The sequence below is a fragment of the Chiloscyllium plagiosum genome, chromosome 2, assembly GCF_004010195.1.
Source record: "Chiloscyllium plagiosum isolate BGI_BamShark_2017 chromosome 2, ASM401019v2, whole genome shotgun sequence".
NCBI classification, from domain to species: domain Eukaryota; kingdom Metazoa; phylum Chordata; class Chondrichthyes; order Orectolobiformes; family Hemiscylliidae; genus Chiloscyllium; species Chiloscyllium plagiosum.
Window position 1 is genome coordinate 82249300 of NC_057711.1, and position 19458 is coordinate 82268757.

Below are 19458 nucleotides of genomic sequence, written 5' to 3' on the forward strand. Positions count from 1 at the left end.
TAGTTTTCAAAAGTACTAATTAACTCAGAAGTATTATGGGGCATATGGTAAATGTGGAAGTTTGCTCTCTTAAACGTCACATTCTTTCCATAATTTCACTAAAATGCCTGTTTAGATCTCCATCTCTAGGAGTGACAAAGATGAACACATTCATTTTTTTCTTCTTCACAGATGCTTTACAACCCAGTATGTATATCAACATTTTATTTATTTTTGTTCTAAAACTGAATATTATTCTTGAAATTTTAAAATTACTTTAATTGCATGTTACATGAAAGAGTTTCCAGTCTGAATCAGTGCGGAGTAGAATTTCATCAGCAACGTCAGTTTGTCTTAGTCACCGATGCTGGTTTTACGCACATATATCTTTCTGTAGCATCTAGACCATGGACAGGAGCCACTGGATCAAGCATCACAAGTGAGATCTTTCTTATCTGATGACTCAACTACTTGCTGCATAAAGTCATTGAACCACAAAACAGGCCTAGATTTTACTGGGGGGAAAAAAAAACAACTACTTGAGATCACAATGGTTCAGAGAGAGAGCAAGCAAACCTTTCAAGTCTAAATGACTCTTCAGAGCTGAAGTGAAGTGTGGAGAGGACAGCATTTATACTATAGTTGCGGGAGGGGGGGGGGGGAAGAAGGGAGTTGGGGACGTGGTAGGTGTAGACTACTGGTGGAGAAAGGATGCAGATTGTGCAGATTAAGTGATTGGAATGTGAAAATGGCAGAACAATGGTGCATCCAACTGTCAGACTTGAAAGAGAAGACAGACCCACTAGGATGGGAGGAGGGCAGAAAGGACATGGTGACAGAGAACGTAACAAGTAACGCTAAAAGAATGGGAAGATTTAGGAGTTGGTTCACAATTTGAAGGTGTTGAATTCAACACTCTAGAAGGTGGTAAAGTGCCCAGCCTAGTTTTTACCCTGTATGGTGTTGGCCGATGCCAATTTCAGGACTGTTAAAATGCCTGTTTGGACATTGGGAAAATTAAGAAATACATTCTGTTGGAGTAATTTCTTTTGGTCAAATAAGTCACTTGAGAAAACTCACTGACGTTACAGGTGAAACCTAACTTTTTGAGTAGCCCACATGCTGTCAGTTGAACCATAACACCCTTAGGGAAGGAATTCCAGGATTTTGACCCAGTGACATTTAAATAACCGCAATATATTTCCAAGTCAGGATGGTGAACGGCTTGGAGGGAAACCTGAAGGTGATGGTATCAAGAAACTTAAGACTCGGTCTCATATTTGGTACAAAGGTTCATGTGTTTTACATAAAACCATGTACTTTTAATAAGTCTGCATATTAAGCATAGAGATTCACATACTGGATTTTATAATTTATTTACTCATCTCAGTCAGGGACAGGTTACATGGTTAGTGTTCCAAAAAAGGGGCCTCAATCCTGAAATCTTGCATCATCTGGACTTTGCACCATAATAAGAACATATCAAAGTTCAAAGTGGGATATAGCAGTTATACCATGACAACTGTTCAAAACAAATCTTACATCCATAAATTTACACAAATAACATTTAATTGTGCCAAAAATAACACTTATCCAACAGTATATTTCACTAGTTGATTTGCCATTGTCACCAAAGTTTCTATTTATACACAGTCATACCTCAAAATATTTCATATAATGAATTACTGCAAAAAAAAACTAAGATACTGGAATCAAAACAGCAGCACAGGCGGGCATATATTTGTATGCCACCATTCAGGACCTCAGGAGATCATCCCAAAGCCCTTTACGGTTAACCAAGTATCTTAGAAATGTGCCTTTTTTTCTGATGTGTATGCCACAATAAACCGTCAGCCTTGTTTCAGTATCAGCAGTCACTTGTGAATCAAAAGATTGTGGGTTCAAGTTCAATACCAATTTTTAAAAAAACCATAAACTAGACACTTCACTGCTGGACTGAGGAAATGCTTAAATGTGGAAGATGTCATCTTTCAGATGGGATATTAAAAAGGATTCCATCAGTAAAACATCTCATGAAACTATCTGTAAAGGAAGCAGAACATTCTCTGAATGTAGTGGCCAATACTCATCTCTGAACAAAAAAAAATCAAAAATTATTGGAAAAACTCAGCAGGTCTGACAGTATCTGTGGAGAGAAAGTAGACAATGTGTTGATTCTGAAGGAGGGCACTGGACCAGAATCGTTAACGGATTTCTCTCCATAAAAGTTGCCAGACCTGCTAGGCTTTTCCACCAATAACTGTTTTTGTTTCTGAAAAAAAAATGTTTATTTCTCTTTTGCTTGGTGCTGTATTTCCCTACACTACAAATCACTACATTTCAGTTGTGAAGCACTTGGGGACACAATGAAATTGCTAAGCAAATTACTAAAAAAATCAAGTTTTTACAGACACACTATGTTAGATCTTCTTCAGCTTTTCCAAAGTTTGGTGCTCATTTAAAATGAAAGAGCTCAAAATATTCAGAAAAAAATATTCTGAATAAAAAATAATTGGTAGAACAGACTGGTAAACTGAACAGCCTACAGTCCTTCCATTTCATTGTTCCTAGAGTTAGCTAATACATTTAGCAGCATGTCTGCTTACCAGAGTTCTAAATCTAATATAAAAAACTGTAAAACTTGAAGGTAAAAGCGAGAAGTATCTATTGGGAGCCCATATCACAGAATCCAGACCAAAAATAGAATGCTGTCCTCTTGACCACACACGTAAACATTTCAATTATTTGCAAGCAACAAGCATGACAGCAAGCCAACTGCACAGTGAAACTCCTATATAACATACCCCCGATAAGGGGAAGTTAAAAATATACCAATCACCCTTTTAATATATCCATGCTAAGATAACAAGCATAGCAGTTAAAAACATAGAAGCAAAAACATCAGATTTTATCTTACAATCTTAGTGGCTAGGATAGATCACAAATGATCTTAAGAATATAGTAAAGCTCAAGACGATGAAGACAGAAAATAAGGGCTATTAAGGGACCCTAAGGTTAATCTGTGCATGGAGGCAGAGAATGTTTGCATTGTTACTAAATAACAAAGTAATAATGGATTTAACATAATTGTAAATTAATAAATCATATGGGTATAAAATGCCTTCGAGATGAAGAGAAGTAAAAGACAAAGTAAAACTCCTTATTATAATTTTCTCATCCTCTTTGGTAACAAGTGTGGTGTCAGAGGACTAGTGGACAGCATATCTATTTCATGGATGTGATTGTCAGGACAAAGGCCAATTAATTTTCTCTTAATTGTCTAGGAAGATAACAGTGAGTCACATTCTTGAACCATGGCAGTCCGTATGGTGTACTGCCACAGTGCTGTTAGGAATCCAGCATTGGGCCATTGTTTAAAAAGAAAGGAAAAGACAATAATTACAATCCACCCTGTGCAGGTGGGAAAAATCACTGAAAACTGAGGGAATCTTGATTTAGAAAGATAAATAAGTTCCAAACAACAACAATTTGCTGTTGTAAAGTTCAATTAACATGCAGGAATTTTTGTGGTGAAAAGGAGGGCTGATGTTGGCCAGGGTTAATAAATGTCCAACATGGCAAATTGGTCACAAAAATAAAAGCCCATGGGAGCCATAGCAAGGTGATAAATTGGATACAAGATTATCTCAGCAGCAGGAAATAAAGTGCAATCACTGACAGATGTTGTGATTGAAAGGCTGTTTCCAGTTGGGCTCCTTGCTTTTTGTGGTAGAGATCAATGATTTGGACTTGACTGCAAGGGATTACAGATTATAACAATATTGTGGAGGGGGGTCACTAGTGAGATAGAGAGAGACTGCAGAAAGTACTATGCACACTACAAGTCATCTTATTTAAGGATGGAAATAAATGCCCTGATAGAAGCTTTACAGCGCAGTACAGACCCTTCAGCTCTTGATGTTGCGACGACCTGTAAAACCAATCTGAAGCCCATCTAATCTACACTAATCAGTTTTCATCCATATGTTTATCCAATGACCGTTTAAATGCCCTTAAAGTTGGCGAGTCAACTACTGTTGCAGTCAGGGCGTTTCACACCCTAACTATTAAGTCACCTCTCAACATTTTCTTTAACGAAAAAAGCAACAAGTGCCTCAGCCTTTTCTCATAAGACCTTCCCTCCAGACCAGGCAATACCCTGGTAAATCTGCTCTGCACCCTTTCCAATGCTTCCACATCCTTCCAATAATGTGACAACCAGAACTGTAGGAAAGACTCCACGTGCAGCCGCACCAAATTTTTGTAAAGCTGCAACCTGACCTCATGGCTCCGAAACTCAATCCCTCTACCAATAAAAGCTATCACACCTTACGTCTTCTTAGCAACCCCATCAATCTGGGTGGCAACTTTCAGGGATCTGTGCACATGGACTCAGATCTCTTTGCTCATCCACACAACCAAGAATCTTACCTATAGTCCAGTTGTCTGCATTCCAGTTACTCCTTCCAAAGTGGATCACCTCTCACTTTCTTGTATTAAACTCCATTTGTCACCTCTCAGCTCAGTTCTGCAGCTTATCCACGTCCCTCTGTAACCTGTAACATCCTTCCACACAGTCCACAATTCCACCAACCTTAGTGTCATCTGCAAATTTACCAACCCATCCTTCGATATCCTCATCTAGGTCATTTATAAAAATGACAAACAGCTGTAGCCCCAAAACTGATCCTTGCGGAACACCACTAATAACTGAACATTTCCCATCAACCACCACCCTCTGACTTCTTACTACTAACCAATTTCTGATGCAAACCACTAAATCACCCTCAATTCCATGCCTCCGCATTTTCTGCAATAGCCTACTGTGGGGAACCTTATCAAACGCCTTACTGAAATCCATATACACCATATCAACCACTTCACCCTCATCCACGTGTTTGGTCACCTTCTCAAAGAACTCTAAGGTTTGAGAGGCACAATCTACCCTTCACAAAACTGTGTTGACTATCCCTAATCAACCTATTCCTTTCGAGATGATTATAAATCCTTCCTCTTATAATCCTTTTCAATACTTTACCCACAACCGAAGTAAGGCTCACTGGTCTATAATTAGCATGGTCGTCTCTACTCTCCTTCTTGAACAAGGGGACAAGAGTTGCTATCCTCCAGTCTTCTGGCACTATTCCTGTAGACAATAACGACAAAGATCAAAGCCAAAGGTTTTCCAATCTCTTCCCTGGCTTCCCAAAGAATTCTAGAATAAATCTCATCCAGCCCAGGGGCCTTATCTAGTTTTACACTTTCCAGAATATCCAAACACGTCATGAGCCTCAACCCTGTTTAGTCTAATAGCCTGTATCTTAGTATTCTCTTCAACATTATCTTTTTTCTGTGTGAATACTGATGAAAAATATTCATTTAGTGCCTCTCCAATTTCCTCGGTCTCCATGCACAACTTCCCACTACTGCCCTTGATCGGCCCTAGTCATTCTTTTATTCCTACAGAAAGCTTTAGGGGCTTCCCTTGATCCTACCTGCCAAAGACTTCTCATGTCCCCTCCTGGCTCTTCCTAGCTTTCTCTTTAGATCCTTCGTGGTTAACTTGTTACTCTCAAGCACTTTAACTGAGCCATCACATCTCCTCTTTACATAAGCCTCCTTCTTCCTCTTGAGAAGAGATTCAACTTCTTTTGTAAGCCACAGTTCCCGCCTGCCTGCCAGGTACATACTTATCAAGGATACACAGTAGCTGTTTCTGGAACAAGTTCCACATTTCAATTGTGCCCATCCCCTGCAATTTCCTTCCCCATCCTAAATCTTGTCTAATTGCGCCATAATTGCCTTTCCCCCAGCTATAACTCTTGCCCCGCGGAACATACATATCCCTTTCGATTGCTCAAGTAAACGTAACCGAATTGTGGTCACCATCACTGAGTGCTCACTTACCTCCAAATCTAACACCAGACCCAGTACCAAATCCAACTTGGCCTTGCCTCTTGTTGGCCTACGTGCGGTGTCAGGAAACCTTCCTGCACATACTGGACAAAAACTGACCCATCTCAAGTACTCAAACTATAGGATTTCTAGTCAATATCTGGAAAGCTAAAGCCCCCACAACAACTACCCAGTTGCCCTCGCTCCTATCCAGAATCATCTTTACAATCCTTTCCTTTAGTCTACATCTCTGGAACTACCCTTGTAAATCTTTTCTGAACCCTTTCAAGTTTCACAACATCCTTCCGACAGGAAGGAGACCAGAATTGCATGCAATATTCTTTATTCTAGCTCTAAGCCTCCACCCTTGCTCCTCGAATTTCTGCCTTACATCCCCATCCCTTTTCCTACCTATGTCATTGGTGCCTATGTGAACCATGACTAGTGGCTGCTACCCCTCAAGGATCCCAAAATCATGATCTAAGACGTCATGGACCCTGGCACCTCAGAGGCAACACACCAACTACGAGTCTCTCTCACAGAATCCCTGTCGCCCTAACTACGGAATCCCCAATGACTAATGCTCTACTCCACTCTCCCTTTCCTTTTTGAGCAACTCTGTGCCAGAAACCTGTATCCCATGGCTTACTCCTGGTAAGCTGTGCCCCACCCCATCCCAACAGCATCCAAAATGGTATACTTGTTATTGAGGAGAATGGCCGCAGGGGATCCCCTTATCAGACAAACATCTGTAAAGGGTGGGTTGTGTTAGGCAATGGTTGGATAGTCTAGGATCTGTTGGCGTTTAGAAAGCAGGTTAAAAGTCAGATAGTCAAAGACGTACAACACGGGAACAGACCCTTTGGTCCAACTCGCCCACACTGACCAGATATCCTAAACTAATCTAGTCCCATTTGCCAGCATTTGGCCCATATCCCTCCAAACCTTTCCTATTCATATACCCATCCAGATGCCTTTCAAATGCTGCAATTGCACAGCCTCCACCACTTCTTCTGGCAGCTCATTCCATAGATCTGCCCAGTGAGTCCCTTTTAAATCTTTCCCCTCTCTAGTTTTGGTGCCCGCCCCCCCCAATCCCAGGCAAAATAGCTTGTCTATTCATCTGAGCTATGCCCCCCAAGATTTTAATAAACCTCTAAGGTCAACCCTCAGCTGCCAACGCTCCAGGGGAAACAGCCCTAGTCTATTCAACCTCTCCCGACAGTTCAGACCCTACAACCCTGGCAACATCCTTGTAAACCTTTTCTGAACCCTTTCAAGTTTCACAACATCCTTCCTATAGCAGGGAGACCAGAATTGCACGCAATATTCCAAAAGTGGCCTAACCAATGTCCTGGACAGCCGCAACATGATCTCCCTACTCCATGCTCTGACCAATACAGGAAAACATACCAAATCCTTCTTCACAATTCTGTCCACCTGTGACTCCACTTTCAATGAACTATGAACCTGTACTCCAAAGGTCCCTTTGCCCAGTAACATTCCCCAGGACTTTACCATTAAGTCCTGCCCTGATTTGCCTTTTTAAAATGCAGCACCTCACATTTATCCAAATTAAACTCCATATGCCACTCCTTGGCCTGACTGATCAACATCAAGTTTTACTCTGAGATAATCTTCTTTGCTGTCCACTACACCTCCAATTTTGGTGTTATCTGCAAACTTACTAAGTATACCTCCTGTGTTCACACCGAAAGCATTTTATATAAATGACAAAAAAGCAGTGGACCAACACCGATCCTTGTGGCACACCACTGGTCACAGGTCTCCAGTTTGAAAAGCAGTCCTCCATTACCACCCTCTGTCTTCTACCTTTGAGCCAGTTCTGTATCTAAATGGCTAGTTCTCCCTGTATTCCATTTGTTCTGACCTCACTGACCATTCTACCATGAGAAACCTTGGGAAACGCCTTACTGAAGTGCATATAGATCAAAGCCACCCCTCTGCCCTCATCAATCCTCTTCATTACTCCTTCCAAAAAAACTCAAGATAGTGAGACAACTTCCCATGCACAAAGTCAAGTTGCCTAGCCCAAATCAGTCCTTGCCCTTCCATATACATGTAAATCCTGTCCCTCAAGATCCTCTCCAACAACTTGCCCACTACTGATATCAAGCTCACAGGTATATAGTTCCCTGGCTTTTCTTAAATATTAGCAACACGGTAACCAACCTCCAGTCTTCCGACACCTCACCTGTGGCTATTGATGATACAAATATCTCAGCAAGGGGCCCAGCAATTCCTTCCATAAACTTCCCACAGAGTTCTCAGGTACACCGGATCAGATCCTGGGGATTTATCCACCTTTATGCGTTTTAAGACGACCAGCACCACCTCTCTGCAACATGGACATTTTTCAAAATGTCGATAGTTATTTCCACACATTCCATATCTTTGTCCACAGTAAACACTGATACAAATACTCACTTAATATCTCCCCAAAGTCCTGTGGTTCCACACACAGGCTGCCTTGCTGATCTTTATTCTCTCCCTGGTTACCCTTTTGACCTTAATATACTTGCAAAGTCCCTTTGGGTTCTCCTTAGCGCTATTTGCCAAAACTACCTGTCCACTTTTTGCCCTCCTGATCTCCCTTTCAAGTATATTCCTACTGCCTTTGCACTCTTCTAGGGATTCACTTGATTTCTGCTGTCTACACCTGACATATGCTTTCTTCTTTTTTCTTAATCAAAACCTCAATTTCTGTAGTCATCTCACACTCTCTACATCTACCAGCCATGCCCCTCACCCTGACAGAAACACACTGTCTCCGGACTCTCATTATCTCATTTTTGAAGGTTTCCCGCTTTGCAGCCACCCCTTTACCTGTGAACATTCAACCCAAAATATATTTTTGAAAGTTCTTGCCTAATACCCTCAAAACTGGCTTTCCTCCAGTTTAGAACTTTAACATTTAGATCTGGTCCATTCTTTGCCATCACTATTTTAAAACTAACAGAATTATGGTCACTGGCCCCAAAGTGTTCCACCACTGACGCCTCCATCACCTGCCCTATCTTATATCCCAAGAGTAAGTCAGGTTTTGCACCTTCTGTAGTAGGTGTATCCACATCAGTGATCATGGGGGTGATTTTAATCTGAACATAGACTGGGCAAATCAAATTAGCAACAATGCCATAGATTAGGAATTCCTGGAATATATACTCCAGGACCAACATGTGGAGGAACCAACTAGAGAGCACATCATCTGAGACTAGGTACTGTGTAATGAGAAGGGAATCAGTGCCAACCTATCCATGCATGACCCCTTGGGAATGAGCGACCATAATATGAAAAAAAAACCAAGAAACTCTATCAAGGTAGAGAGTGAAGTAGTTGATTCAGGAGATTAGGGTGCTTACTCTTAAAGGAAACTATGAAGATATGAGGCATGAGTTGGCCTTGACAGATTTGAGAGTTACTTAAGTGGACAGTGGATAGGCAGTGGATTCTCCTCCTTTGATGCTGCCTGACCTGCTGCGCTTTTCCAGCAACACATTTTTAAGCTCTGATCTCCAGCATCTGCAGTCCTCACTTTCTCCTAGTGGACAGGTAATGACAAACACTCAGGGAATGCACGGGGAACTGCAACTGTTTATTGCTGACTGGCGCTAAAGCAAAACGAAAAAGAGGACCGATCCATGGCTTACAAAGGAAATCAGAGATAGTATCATTCCAAGGGAGAAGCATACAAATTGGCCAAGAAAAATAATAGGTCTGAGGATTGGGAGTTGTTTAGAATTCAGCAAAGATGTACCAAGGGATTGATGAAGAACAGAAAAATACAGTATGTTCCCCGCAAGTTTACTTTGGTAAGACTGGCACTAAGAGCTTCTACAGGCATGACAAGAGAAAAAGATTGCGTCTGTAGTGCACCTACATTCACCAACGGGGAAATGTATAATAGAGGACAAAGGAATGGCTGAGCAACTGAATGCATACTTTAGCTCAATCTACATGAAAGATGACATAAATCAGATATCAGATGTATTGGAGAATGCAATATTTATTGAGGGGGAAGAACTGAAGGAGATCAATATTAGCAGAGAAGTGGTGCTGGGAAAATTGATGGTATTGAAGGTGAATTAATTCCTGGGGCCTGATAACCTACATCCCAGAGTACTTTAAGGAAGTGGTTCTAGAAACAGTTGATGCATTGGTGATCATCTTCCAGAATGCTATAGACTTGGGAACAGTCCCTGCAGATTGGATGGTAGCTAACATCACTCCAATATTCAAAAGGGAGATAGAGAGAAAACAGGGAATTATAGACCAGGAAGGCTAAAATCAGTAGTGGGGAATATTCTCAAATCCACTATCAAGGACTTTACAGCGGAGTATTTAGAAAACAGTGGCAGGATCAGATAGAGTCAGCATGGATTTATGAAGGGGAAATTATGCTTGACAAATCTGTTGGAATTCTATGAACAAGAGTTCACAGTAGAGTTGACAAGGGGGAGCCAGTCGATATTGTATACTTGAGCTTTCTGAAAGCGTTTGACATAGTCCCGCATGATAGATTATTGTGCAAGATTAAAGTGCATGGGATTGGGAGAAGTATATTGATGGATAGAAAACTGGTTGGCGGAAAGGAAACAAAAAGAAAAGTAGGAATTAATGGGTCCTTTCCAAATTGACAGGCAGTAACTCATGGGGTGCCACAGGGATCGGTGCTGGGATCCTAGCTATTCACAATATATGTTAATGAATTGGATAAGGGAACAAAACATAACATCTCAAAGTTTGCAGATGATAGCAAGTTGGGTGGGAGGGTGAACTGTAATGAGGATGCAGAGATCCTTCAACAGGATCTGGACAGGTTGGACGAGTGGACAAATCAATGGCAGATGCAGTATAATTTGGATAAGTATTAGGTTATTCACTTTGGAAGCAAAAACAAGATAGCAGATTACTACCTGAATGGCTGTAAATTGGGAGAGGAGAGTGTGCAGTGGGACCTGGGTGCCCTTGTACACTGGTCACTGAAGGTAAGCATGCAGGCGTAGCAGGCAGTATGGGTGGCAAATGGTACATTGGCATTCATTGTGAGAGTCAAGATTAGAGTGGTGCTGAAAAAGCACAGCAGGTCAAGCAGCATCCAAGGAGCAGGAAAATCAATGTTTTGGGCAGGAGCCCTTCATCAGGCAAGAGGGGGAGGTTGTGTACAGAATCAGGGATGTGTTGTTGCAGTTATACAGGGCCATGGTGAGGCTGCACCTAGAATATGGTGTGCAGTCTTGGTCTCCATTTCTGAGGAAATCTCTTGCTCTCGAGGGAGTGCAGCAAAGGTTTACTAGGCTGATTCTGGGCATAGCAGGATTGAGAGATTGATTACTAGGTTACAACTGTTTTTGCTGAATTTCAGACAAATGAGGGGGTAATCTCACAGCAACTTATAAAGTTCTAACAGAACCAGACAGGGCAGATGCAGGAAGGATATTCCAGATGGTGGGTGTGCCCAGGACCAGGGGTCACAATCTGAGGATTTGAGGTAAACCATTTAAAACGGAGATGAGAAGACATTTCTTCACCCAAAGGAAAAAAAAGTTCTAGCAAATTCATTACCACAGGAAGTAGTTGATGCCAAAACATTGAATGTATTCAAGAGGCAGCTAGATACAGCACTTTGGGGTGAATGAGATAAAAGATTATGGGGAGAAAGCAAGATTAGGCTACGGAGTTGGATCATCAGCCATGATCATGAAGAATGGCCTCCTCCTGCTCCTATCTTCTACGTTTCTTGTACACATTTAAATTCCTCTCCACTCAAGCCCTTAACACAATGACAGTCTTAGTCTATGTTTGGCAAGTTAAAATCCCCAAGCATAACCACCCTATTGCTCTCACAGATATTGGAGATCTCCTTACAAATATGTTTCTTTAATTTCCTGCTGACTGTTAGGGCATCTGTAGTATAATAAGGTGATCATCCCTTTCTTATTTCCAGGGAAGTTACTTGGGTGGAACTGAGACATATCCCCAGGAATATCCTAAGTATAGCTGTAATGTTATCAAAAGTGCAACTCCCTGTCCTCTCTTGCCCTCTCACTTTCTATCCTTCCTATTGCATCTATACCCTGGAATATTAAGCTGCCAGTCCTGTCCATTCCTGAGCCACCTCTCTAATTGTTAGGATATCTCAAACCCATGTTCCCAAATATGCAGGGTTCATTTGCCTTCCCCGTTAGGCCTTTTGCATTAAAAGTGCCTTTATTCCATCATTCCCACCTTGTTCTCTGCTTTGTTACTGCCTGCCTTGTTCCTTTTCCCAACTGCACCAGTCTCAGACTGATCTCTTTCCTCATTATTGTCCTGGGTCCCACTCCACCCTGACTAGTTTAAATCTTCCTGAGCAGTTCTAGTAAAATCTCCCCACTAGTATATTATTCTCCTTCCAATTCAGGTGCAATCTGCCCTTCTGGAACAGGTCACTTCTACCCCAAGAGATTCCAATGATCCAGAAGTGTGAATCCTTGTCCACTGCACCAGCTCCTCCTGCTCTATCCTCCTATTCTGACCCTCTCCATCACATGGCACTGGGAGTAAGCCAGATATTACTACCCTCAAGGACCTTGTTTTTTAAATTCTTGCCTAATTTCCTATATTCTCTCCTCAGAATCTTATCCTTTTCTCTTCTTATGTCATTAGTTCCAATGTGTACAATGACCTCCTGCTGGTCCCTCTCCCCTTTGAGAATATTCTGCATCCTCTCCTAGGGATCCTTGATCCTGGCATCAGGGAGGCAACACTATTCTGATCTCATTGTCAGGTGCAGAAACATCTGCGCCTCTGACTAAAGAGACTGGATTGAGAAACAAAATTCCATGGGGCCTGTCAGGTAGATAGGGAGAGGATGTTTCCTCTGAGAGGATCTAGAGCAGAGATTTAAAACAAAGATTAGGCAAAATATTTTCTGAGGGTTGAGAGTCTTTGGAACTTTCTTCCTAGAAAGGTGGTGGTTGAATATTTTTAAGGCAAAGGTGGATAAGTTCTTGTTAAGTAGCAACCAAAAGGTTATCTGGATAGGCAGGAACATAGATTTAAAGTTACAATCAGATCAGCCATGACGTTATTGGAGATTGGAGCAAGTTTAAGAACCGAATAGCCTACATCTGTTTCTGAATCATGTGTTCATACATATGCATCCCTTGAGAGTTTCATGATGAGGGAGTATAGAAATAGACTGATGGGTAGTGGTTTAGAGGAGATTTGTTAAGAAATGTTTTTCATCCAGAGAGGTTGACAGGGATCCATAACTCAGTGCCTGAAAAAACCCTCAAACCATTTAAGAAGAATTAGGATGTGCACTTGAACAGCCATTACAAGGCAATGAACCAAGAGCTGAAGTGTAGGATTAGGCTCTGTGCCACACACACACACACACCCCTCCTGTACGGTAAGCAAATTCTAGGAATACCTGTACTTGCAAAGTGGGTTTTTCAACATTGGTACATAATTGTGCCAAAGACAAAAGTTTTTTTTTATTGCATTTGTATAGATGCTGTAAGGTAATTTTACTTCGTTCCTTTCCTTCATAACCTTCCACAATCAAATACTCTAAAACATGGTGAATTATTTTCTATATTTCCTGCAAAGTCAACAGGATTTCAATAAATTAATTTGAAAATAAAGTTCCTGAGCTCTTCCTGTTAAGAATAACTCCTTTTTGATAGTACTAATTCTCAGGACTCCACGTTTGCCGAAAGCCTTAAGCAAGTCAAACTGTAAAATTTGACCAAACACACACTGCCAACTGAAAAGTAACTGCAGTACTGTCCTATCTGGAATTAGGTTAAGTACAATACTTAGAGCACACTTAAAATTTTAAATTATAGCACAGAACTCTGCACATCATTTAGAAGATCACAGGTGTCATACAAATATTCTCTCAGTAATTGTTTATATTCTTAGATATAGACAACAGCTGAGTCAGTGAAACTACTTTTGGTATTCCAGTTATTGACATAATAATCAATCCAACAATGAATGCGCAAGCAAAAAGTGCCTTGGATAGCTAGGGTTTGAATCTTCAGCTATTTCAGTAATTAAAATGTACTTGTACTAGTCTAACTTAATTATGTCATTATGAATTATTTTTAAGTCATATTATTTTCTATATTTGAACACAAACATTCTTCCAGTTGTGGTAACAGCAGACCAAAGATCCAAGAATAACCCCATGTTGCATAATGCACAATTGCATGTATGGCCTAATTCACTTTATATAGTGTAAGAATTTGCTGTGACAGTAAGCACTTGGGTACAACCCCTACGTTGAGATCTGCAATCCACAAAAGAACCATAGACATCCCTCTCAATCACAGGGAGAGGACTAGTCATACACAGACTGAGGAGCATCATTTCTGGGGCAAAGTGAGGAAGCAGATCTCCATGATGTGCCAAAACTGGCAGAGGGATTGAACACTCATCACTGGAATGATTCCACATCACACACTAACCATCTAGCCAATTGAACAAAACAATCTCCCAATGTTTCTGCCTGATTTGAACAAGCACTGAGTGCACTTATTTACCACAGGCATAATTTGCTATTTCAGAAATAAAAACATATGCTCCAAATGATAAATTTACGAATCTAAGATTGATGTTAGACCAATGTCATATTTATATTTACTGTATTTTGAAAGCACCCAATATACAGGTCTAAAACAATAATCAAAGACAACTTGATTTATTAACAAACTAAATTCAGATTCTGCCCAAATACAAGCACAATCCATATTATTCTTAAACTGAAGAAATTAAAATGTTCCCCAAAATAATAAATCCAATTCAAACTACATTTTACACTGGGCACACAATGTAATTTAAAACCCAAAACAATTTTCATGTGCATTTCCACATTAGATGTTTGCGTATCTCACAGTAAGGAAAGATATATTCCCAAAAATACTGCACAACAAAAACTATTAATTTGCATTTGGGATCATTACCTTGAAAAGAAAAATGTCAAAACAAAAGAACGAACTGCAGATACTCAAAACCTGAAACAAAAACTGAAATTGCTGGAGAATCTTTCTTCTGTTGCAGAAATATCATAAAACTACTAATGTATTTTATAGCTATTATAAAAAGCTAAAGATTGATCAAATGATGTCAAATCAATAAAACACAAGGTTCCATCACAACTGAAGATAAATTTCATAATAACTACAATAAAAATAAATTCTATTGGATGCAAAATGTTGTGTATCAAAATTTTTTTTTATCATTTCATATATTGTACTGATAAGAAAATTCTCCAGAAGGAACAGCCATCAAACTGATTCATTCAGCTTCTAAACAGCACATATGTTTGCCATTTAAATCTGATATTCAATTAAATATATAAATATTTCCTAGGAAATCAAATAATATTACTTGCAATCAATCAAGGTTAAATGCAAAATGTACAACAACGTCAATAGCAATTTTATTGTATGTGACAATACTCAATAACTTTACACACTGATTCACACCCTCCAGCAGGGCTTTTCCAATCTATTCTTTTTGTCCATTTAAATATTAACATTCCAGATTTATTTACAGTTTTAAAGAATGACTATTCTAACAACACAAGAAAAGAGAAATAAAATGCTCCTCTCCTGTTTTTCTCAGCTCATCTGCTGTTGAAATTTTCTTCCATGTCATTTTTACTTCTAGAATCAACTATCTTAACACACTAGGAGAAAATGAGGACTGCAGATGCTGAAGATCAGAGTCAAAAGGTGTGGTGCTGGAAAAGCACAGCCAGTCAGGCAGCATCCAAGGAGCAGGTGAGTCAACATTTCAAACATAAGCTCATCAGGAATACCTTAATGCGTTGCTGACTAACCTTCTAAATTTCATTCTCAGTAAGCCGGAGACCATCCAAATCTATGCCAGCTTGTGTCTTAATTTGCAGTAAGCCCTTTTGTCCCTCATTTGATGACCTACAGCGGCTTCCAGTGAAACATCTTGACTTCATAATTTACAACCTTATTTTCAAATCCCTTCATAGTCTTTCCCCTCCTCTAATGTCCTTCACATGTGTGCTGGGTTTATTGTATTCACAATTACAATGGTGCTACCACTAGTGGCTACGCCTTCAACTGCCTTAGCCAGAAGCTCTAGAATTCAAACCCACACCTCTCCATTTTACTTTCCAGCCCTAAGACACTTCTTAACACCCATTTCTGATTTAGCTTTAGCCATTTGACATATCATTCCTATGTGGCTCAATGTCATACCTGTTTTATAATGCTCCTTTGAGGAGCATTATAAAACACACAATGCTTTATTATATATAATAAGTTATACAAGTTTTGTTATCACCAATAAATCCAAGTATTTTGGTAATCTTGGAGGAACTCCTGAGATACTGTTATGATCCCTAGTATCCTGGGTCTCCAGTTGGAAAACACCTTAAAGTCTGAAGAAAATTCTGAATGATGGCAAACTGTTCTAATCAGTGACTTATTAAACAAAGTAACTGTTTACCTTACAGGTATTGGACATATCCCATCTAGATTTCATTACAAAGGAAGCAAAGCCCATAATTAAAAACTGCAAACAAAGCTGAAGCAAATTCTATTTAAATCAGTGCAAATATTTCACTACCTTTGGGTGCCAATTATTTCAAGGAATGATTCATCTGTACAAGAGAAAGAGAAATCATTCCACATAATAATCAATACAAATTTACAAATACAAACAAATCAAGTTGTGCTTGTTTACAATGTCCAACACTGGAGGAACAAATAGCTGCTAAGGCAAAATATTCCAAACATTTTCAAGCCACAACTAAGGGGCTCTGACGATCAAGTGAACTGAGTTAAGACAGTCACTTCCAAATTCTTCCACAGTCTCACAACACCTAGTTGCAGCTGCCACAATAATAAAACATATGCACCCTGAAGACTGTGTTCAGCACTCCCATAGTCATGCCTTTGGTGACTATTCTTTTAGCCACCGTGTCCTTACGCTTTGCAGCCTGGTCTACCTAAATCCTGAAAATTTATTGTCACCCTTATTTCATCATTCTTTTCAACTGCCTTCATGATCCTCAATGCAGGACTGCAGACTTAAAGACATCTCAAAGCTAAATTAATAAGAAACACTTTGGAAATTTAAAAAAAGTGTCTCACAGCAAATCCAATATATTAATATGGCTCAGCAAAAATGATTTACGTGAGGCTTGTGAGAAGACTAACCACAACACACGAATAAAACATATGGGTGATTATGGTTTGATCTGAAATCTGGAACAGGTTAAAATACATTAACCAGCACCCAGCCTAACATTACATCAGGACATGTTCACGAAGTCCTGCTCAAAATGCTGCGTACATCAAAAATCACAACTAACTTTAAATCTGCTGAATACTCTAGGAACCACTGGTGAATTAAACTGCTTGGGCTATGACAAGCACGATGTTTAAAAGTCTGGGGTGACACAGCAGAGCCTGAACATTTGGAAGATTCATCCCTCTCGTATCTGAGCTCAGCCAGAAAAGCTCGGAATAACACTGACAACGTTAAGGGTGGCCGCCGGGCCGCGCGATGTGGTTTTCTTCCCGGCTCCTACTCGTGTTGACACACTGCGGTGAGGGTCAGTGTTAGCCGGTGCGGCTCCCTAACGCACTCGCCTCTTTAACGGTGCAGTCCTGCACCAGCTCGAACTCCTCTTTGTCTTTCGGAGTCTTGACAGTAACCCGGATGGTTCTGGCTCCAGTTCTAGAACACCGCTCCGTGTTCTCCGCCATCCTCGAGCTGTCTGTCAACCAACGGCCGCTTCCTCATTGCACCATGGCACCATGGGTAATCCACTCGCACCCTAAAAAAAAACAAGAAGGCCGTCAAATACTGAAGCAATACCTCTCAGAGTCGGACAGTCGCTATACCATTTTCAAAATAATATTTGTTTCTCAAAAACCTATTCAGCGGACTTGTGGCGTTTCACACCCGTCTCACCACTAAGGGATGACGTTGCAAAAGGAACTTACTAGAACCGGAAACGGAAATAGATGGAGTGTGGCTGCTGGGGAGATTCTAATGAGTAGACAGTCAAATGTGATCCTATTGAGTCATTGCAAACTGCACATTTACTGCATTACCCCATTTACACATGTATTAAAGCTGTACATTAATTTATTTCCTTTTCAATTTTTTTTATTTCAGTATAAGAACTCTTTCCATCATTTTACATTTACAGAACGCAGTTTGTTCTGTAAAGAACAATGGATTTGTGAAGTAATATCGTTCCTAGACGCGTAAAGTGTTGCAAGTTTTATCCCAATTCATATACTTAGAAACGTTAATTAATATATTTTGAGTTTCTGTTTCAACTACATAGTTCTGCGCTTAAAAATAATAGTAATTGAATTCTCTCGCATGTTTCTAAGTAAATGACAATGACTTGTTATGACCAAGGTTGGAGTGTGCGCTGTTGTTTTCTGGTCCTACCATGTGGACTGGTCACAATTTAAATTTAGACACTTTACCCAGCTAGTAATATGGCCAAAGAATAAGATGATAAATTATGAAATTTATCTACATTAGGTTGGATATTACCAAATATGGATTATTTTGATGCTTTTTATCTTGTCCACTCATCAGGACAATTCACAAGTATACCAATTCAAAAGGAAAATAACATTTATGCCACATGACTGAAGAGTGCTGACTGGTTGGCAACTGGAATGATTGGTTGATGCATTACCATAAAGAAGGCATGTCTCCATAACAATATATATTTAGAGTCATAGAGATGTACAGCATGGAAACACTTTTGGGACCAACTTGTCCATGTCGACAGATATCTAAATTATTCTCATCCCATTTGCCAGCCCCTGGCCCATATTCCTTTAAACCCTTCCTTTTCAAATACTCATCCAGATGCCTTTTAAATGTTTGTAATTGTACCAGCCTCCACTATTTCCTCCACTATTGCCCCTCAGTCCCTTGTAAATTTTTCCTCCTCTCACCCTAAACATATGGCCTCTAGTTTTGGACTCTCCCATCTCAAGGCAAAGACCTTGGCTATTAATCTTATCCATGCTCCTCATGATTTTTTAAACCTCTAAAAGGTCAAACCTCAGCCTCCGACGCTCCAGGGAAAACAGCCCCAGCCTATTCAGCCTCTCCCTGTAGCTCAAATCCTCCAACCCTAGCAACATCCTTGTAAAATCATTTCTGAACCCTTTTAAGTTTCACAACATCCTTCCAATTGGAGGGAGACCAGAATTGCCCATAATACCAAACATCTTCTTCACTATCCAACTATCTGTGGCTCCACTTTCAAGGAACTATGAACCTGCACTCCAAGGTCTCTTTGTTCAGCAAAACTCCCCAGGACCCTGCCGATAAGTGTATAAGTCCTACCCCGATTTGCCTTTCCAAAATGCATCAACTCACATTTACCTAAATTAAACTCCATCTGCCAATCCTCGGTCCATCTGATCAAGATCCTTGAGGTAAACATTATGAAAGGTACTTTATTGAGGGGCTGTACAAAATGATAGCAAAACAATATTAATTTGCCTTCAACTGGAAACCTCTAATTTGACTCTGCAAAAGAAGTCA

At 40.2% G+C, this 19458-nt stretch overlaps 1 protein-coding gene across 2 annotated transcripts in view; it reads right to left on the minus strand.

Moving 5' to 3' along the window:
* LOC122561274 (ubiquilin-1-like) overlaps window positions 1–17898 on the minus strand; it is a 54728-nt gene extending 36830 nt beyond the window's left edge. Inside the window, exons 1-2 of one of the 2 annotated variants that reach the window (XM_043712914.1) lie at window positions 17810–17898; window positions 17523–17710 (exon numbers count right to left, since the gene is read on the minus strand). In XM_043712914.1, coding sequence (XP_043568849.1) covers window positions 17523–17639 — 117 coding nt within the window. In that variant the 5' untranslated portion in view covers window positions 17640–17710; window positions 17810–17898. Of the gene's footprint in view, window positions 1–17522; window positions 17711–17809 lie in introns of those variants that run through there. The other variant, XM_043712915.1, reaches the window with a different exon arrangement.
* Between the last annotated feature and the right edge of the window lie 1560 nt (window positions 17899–19458).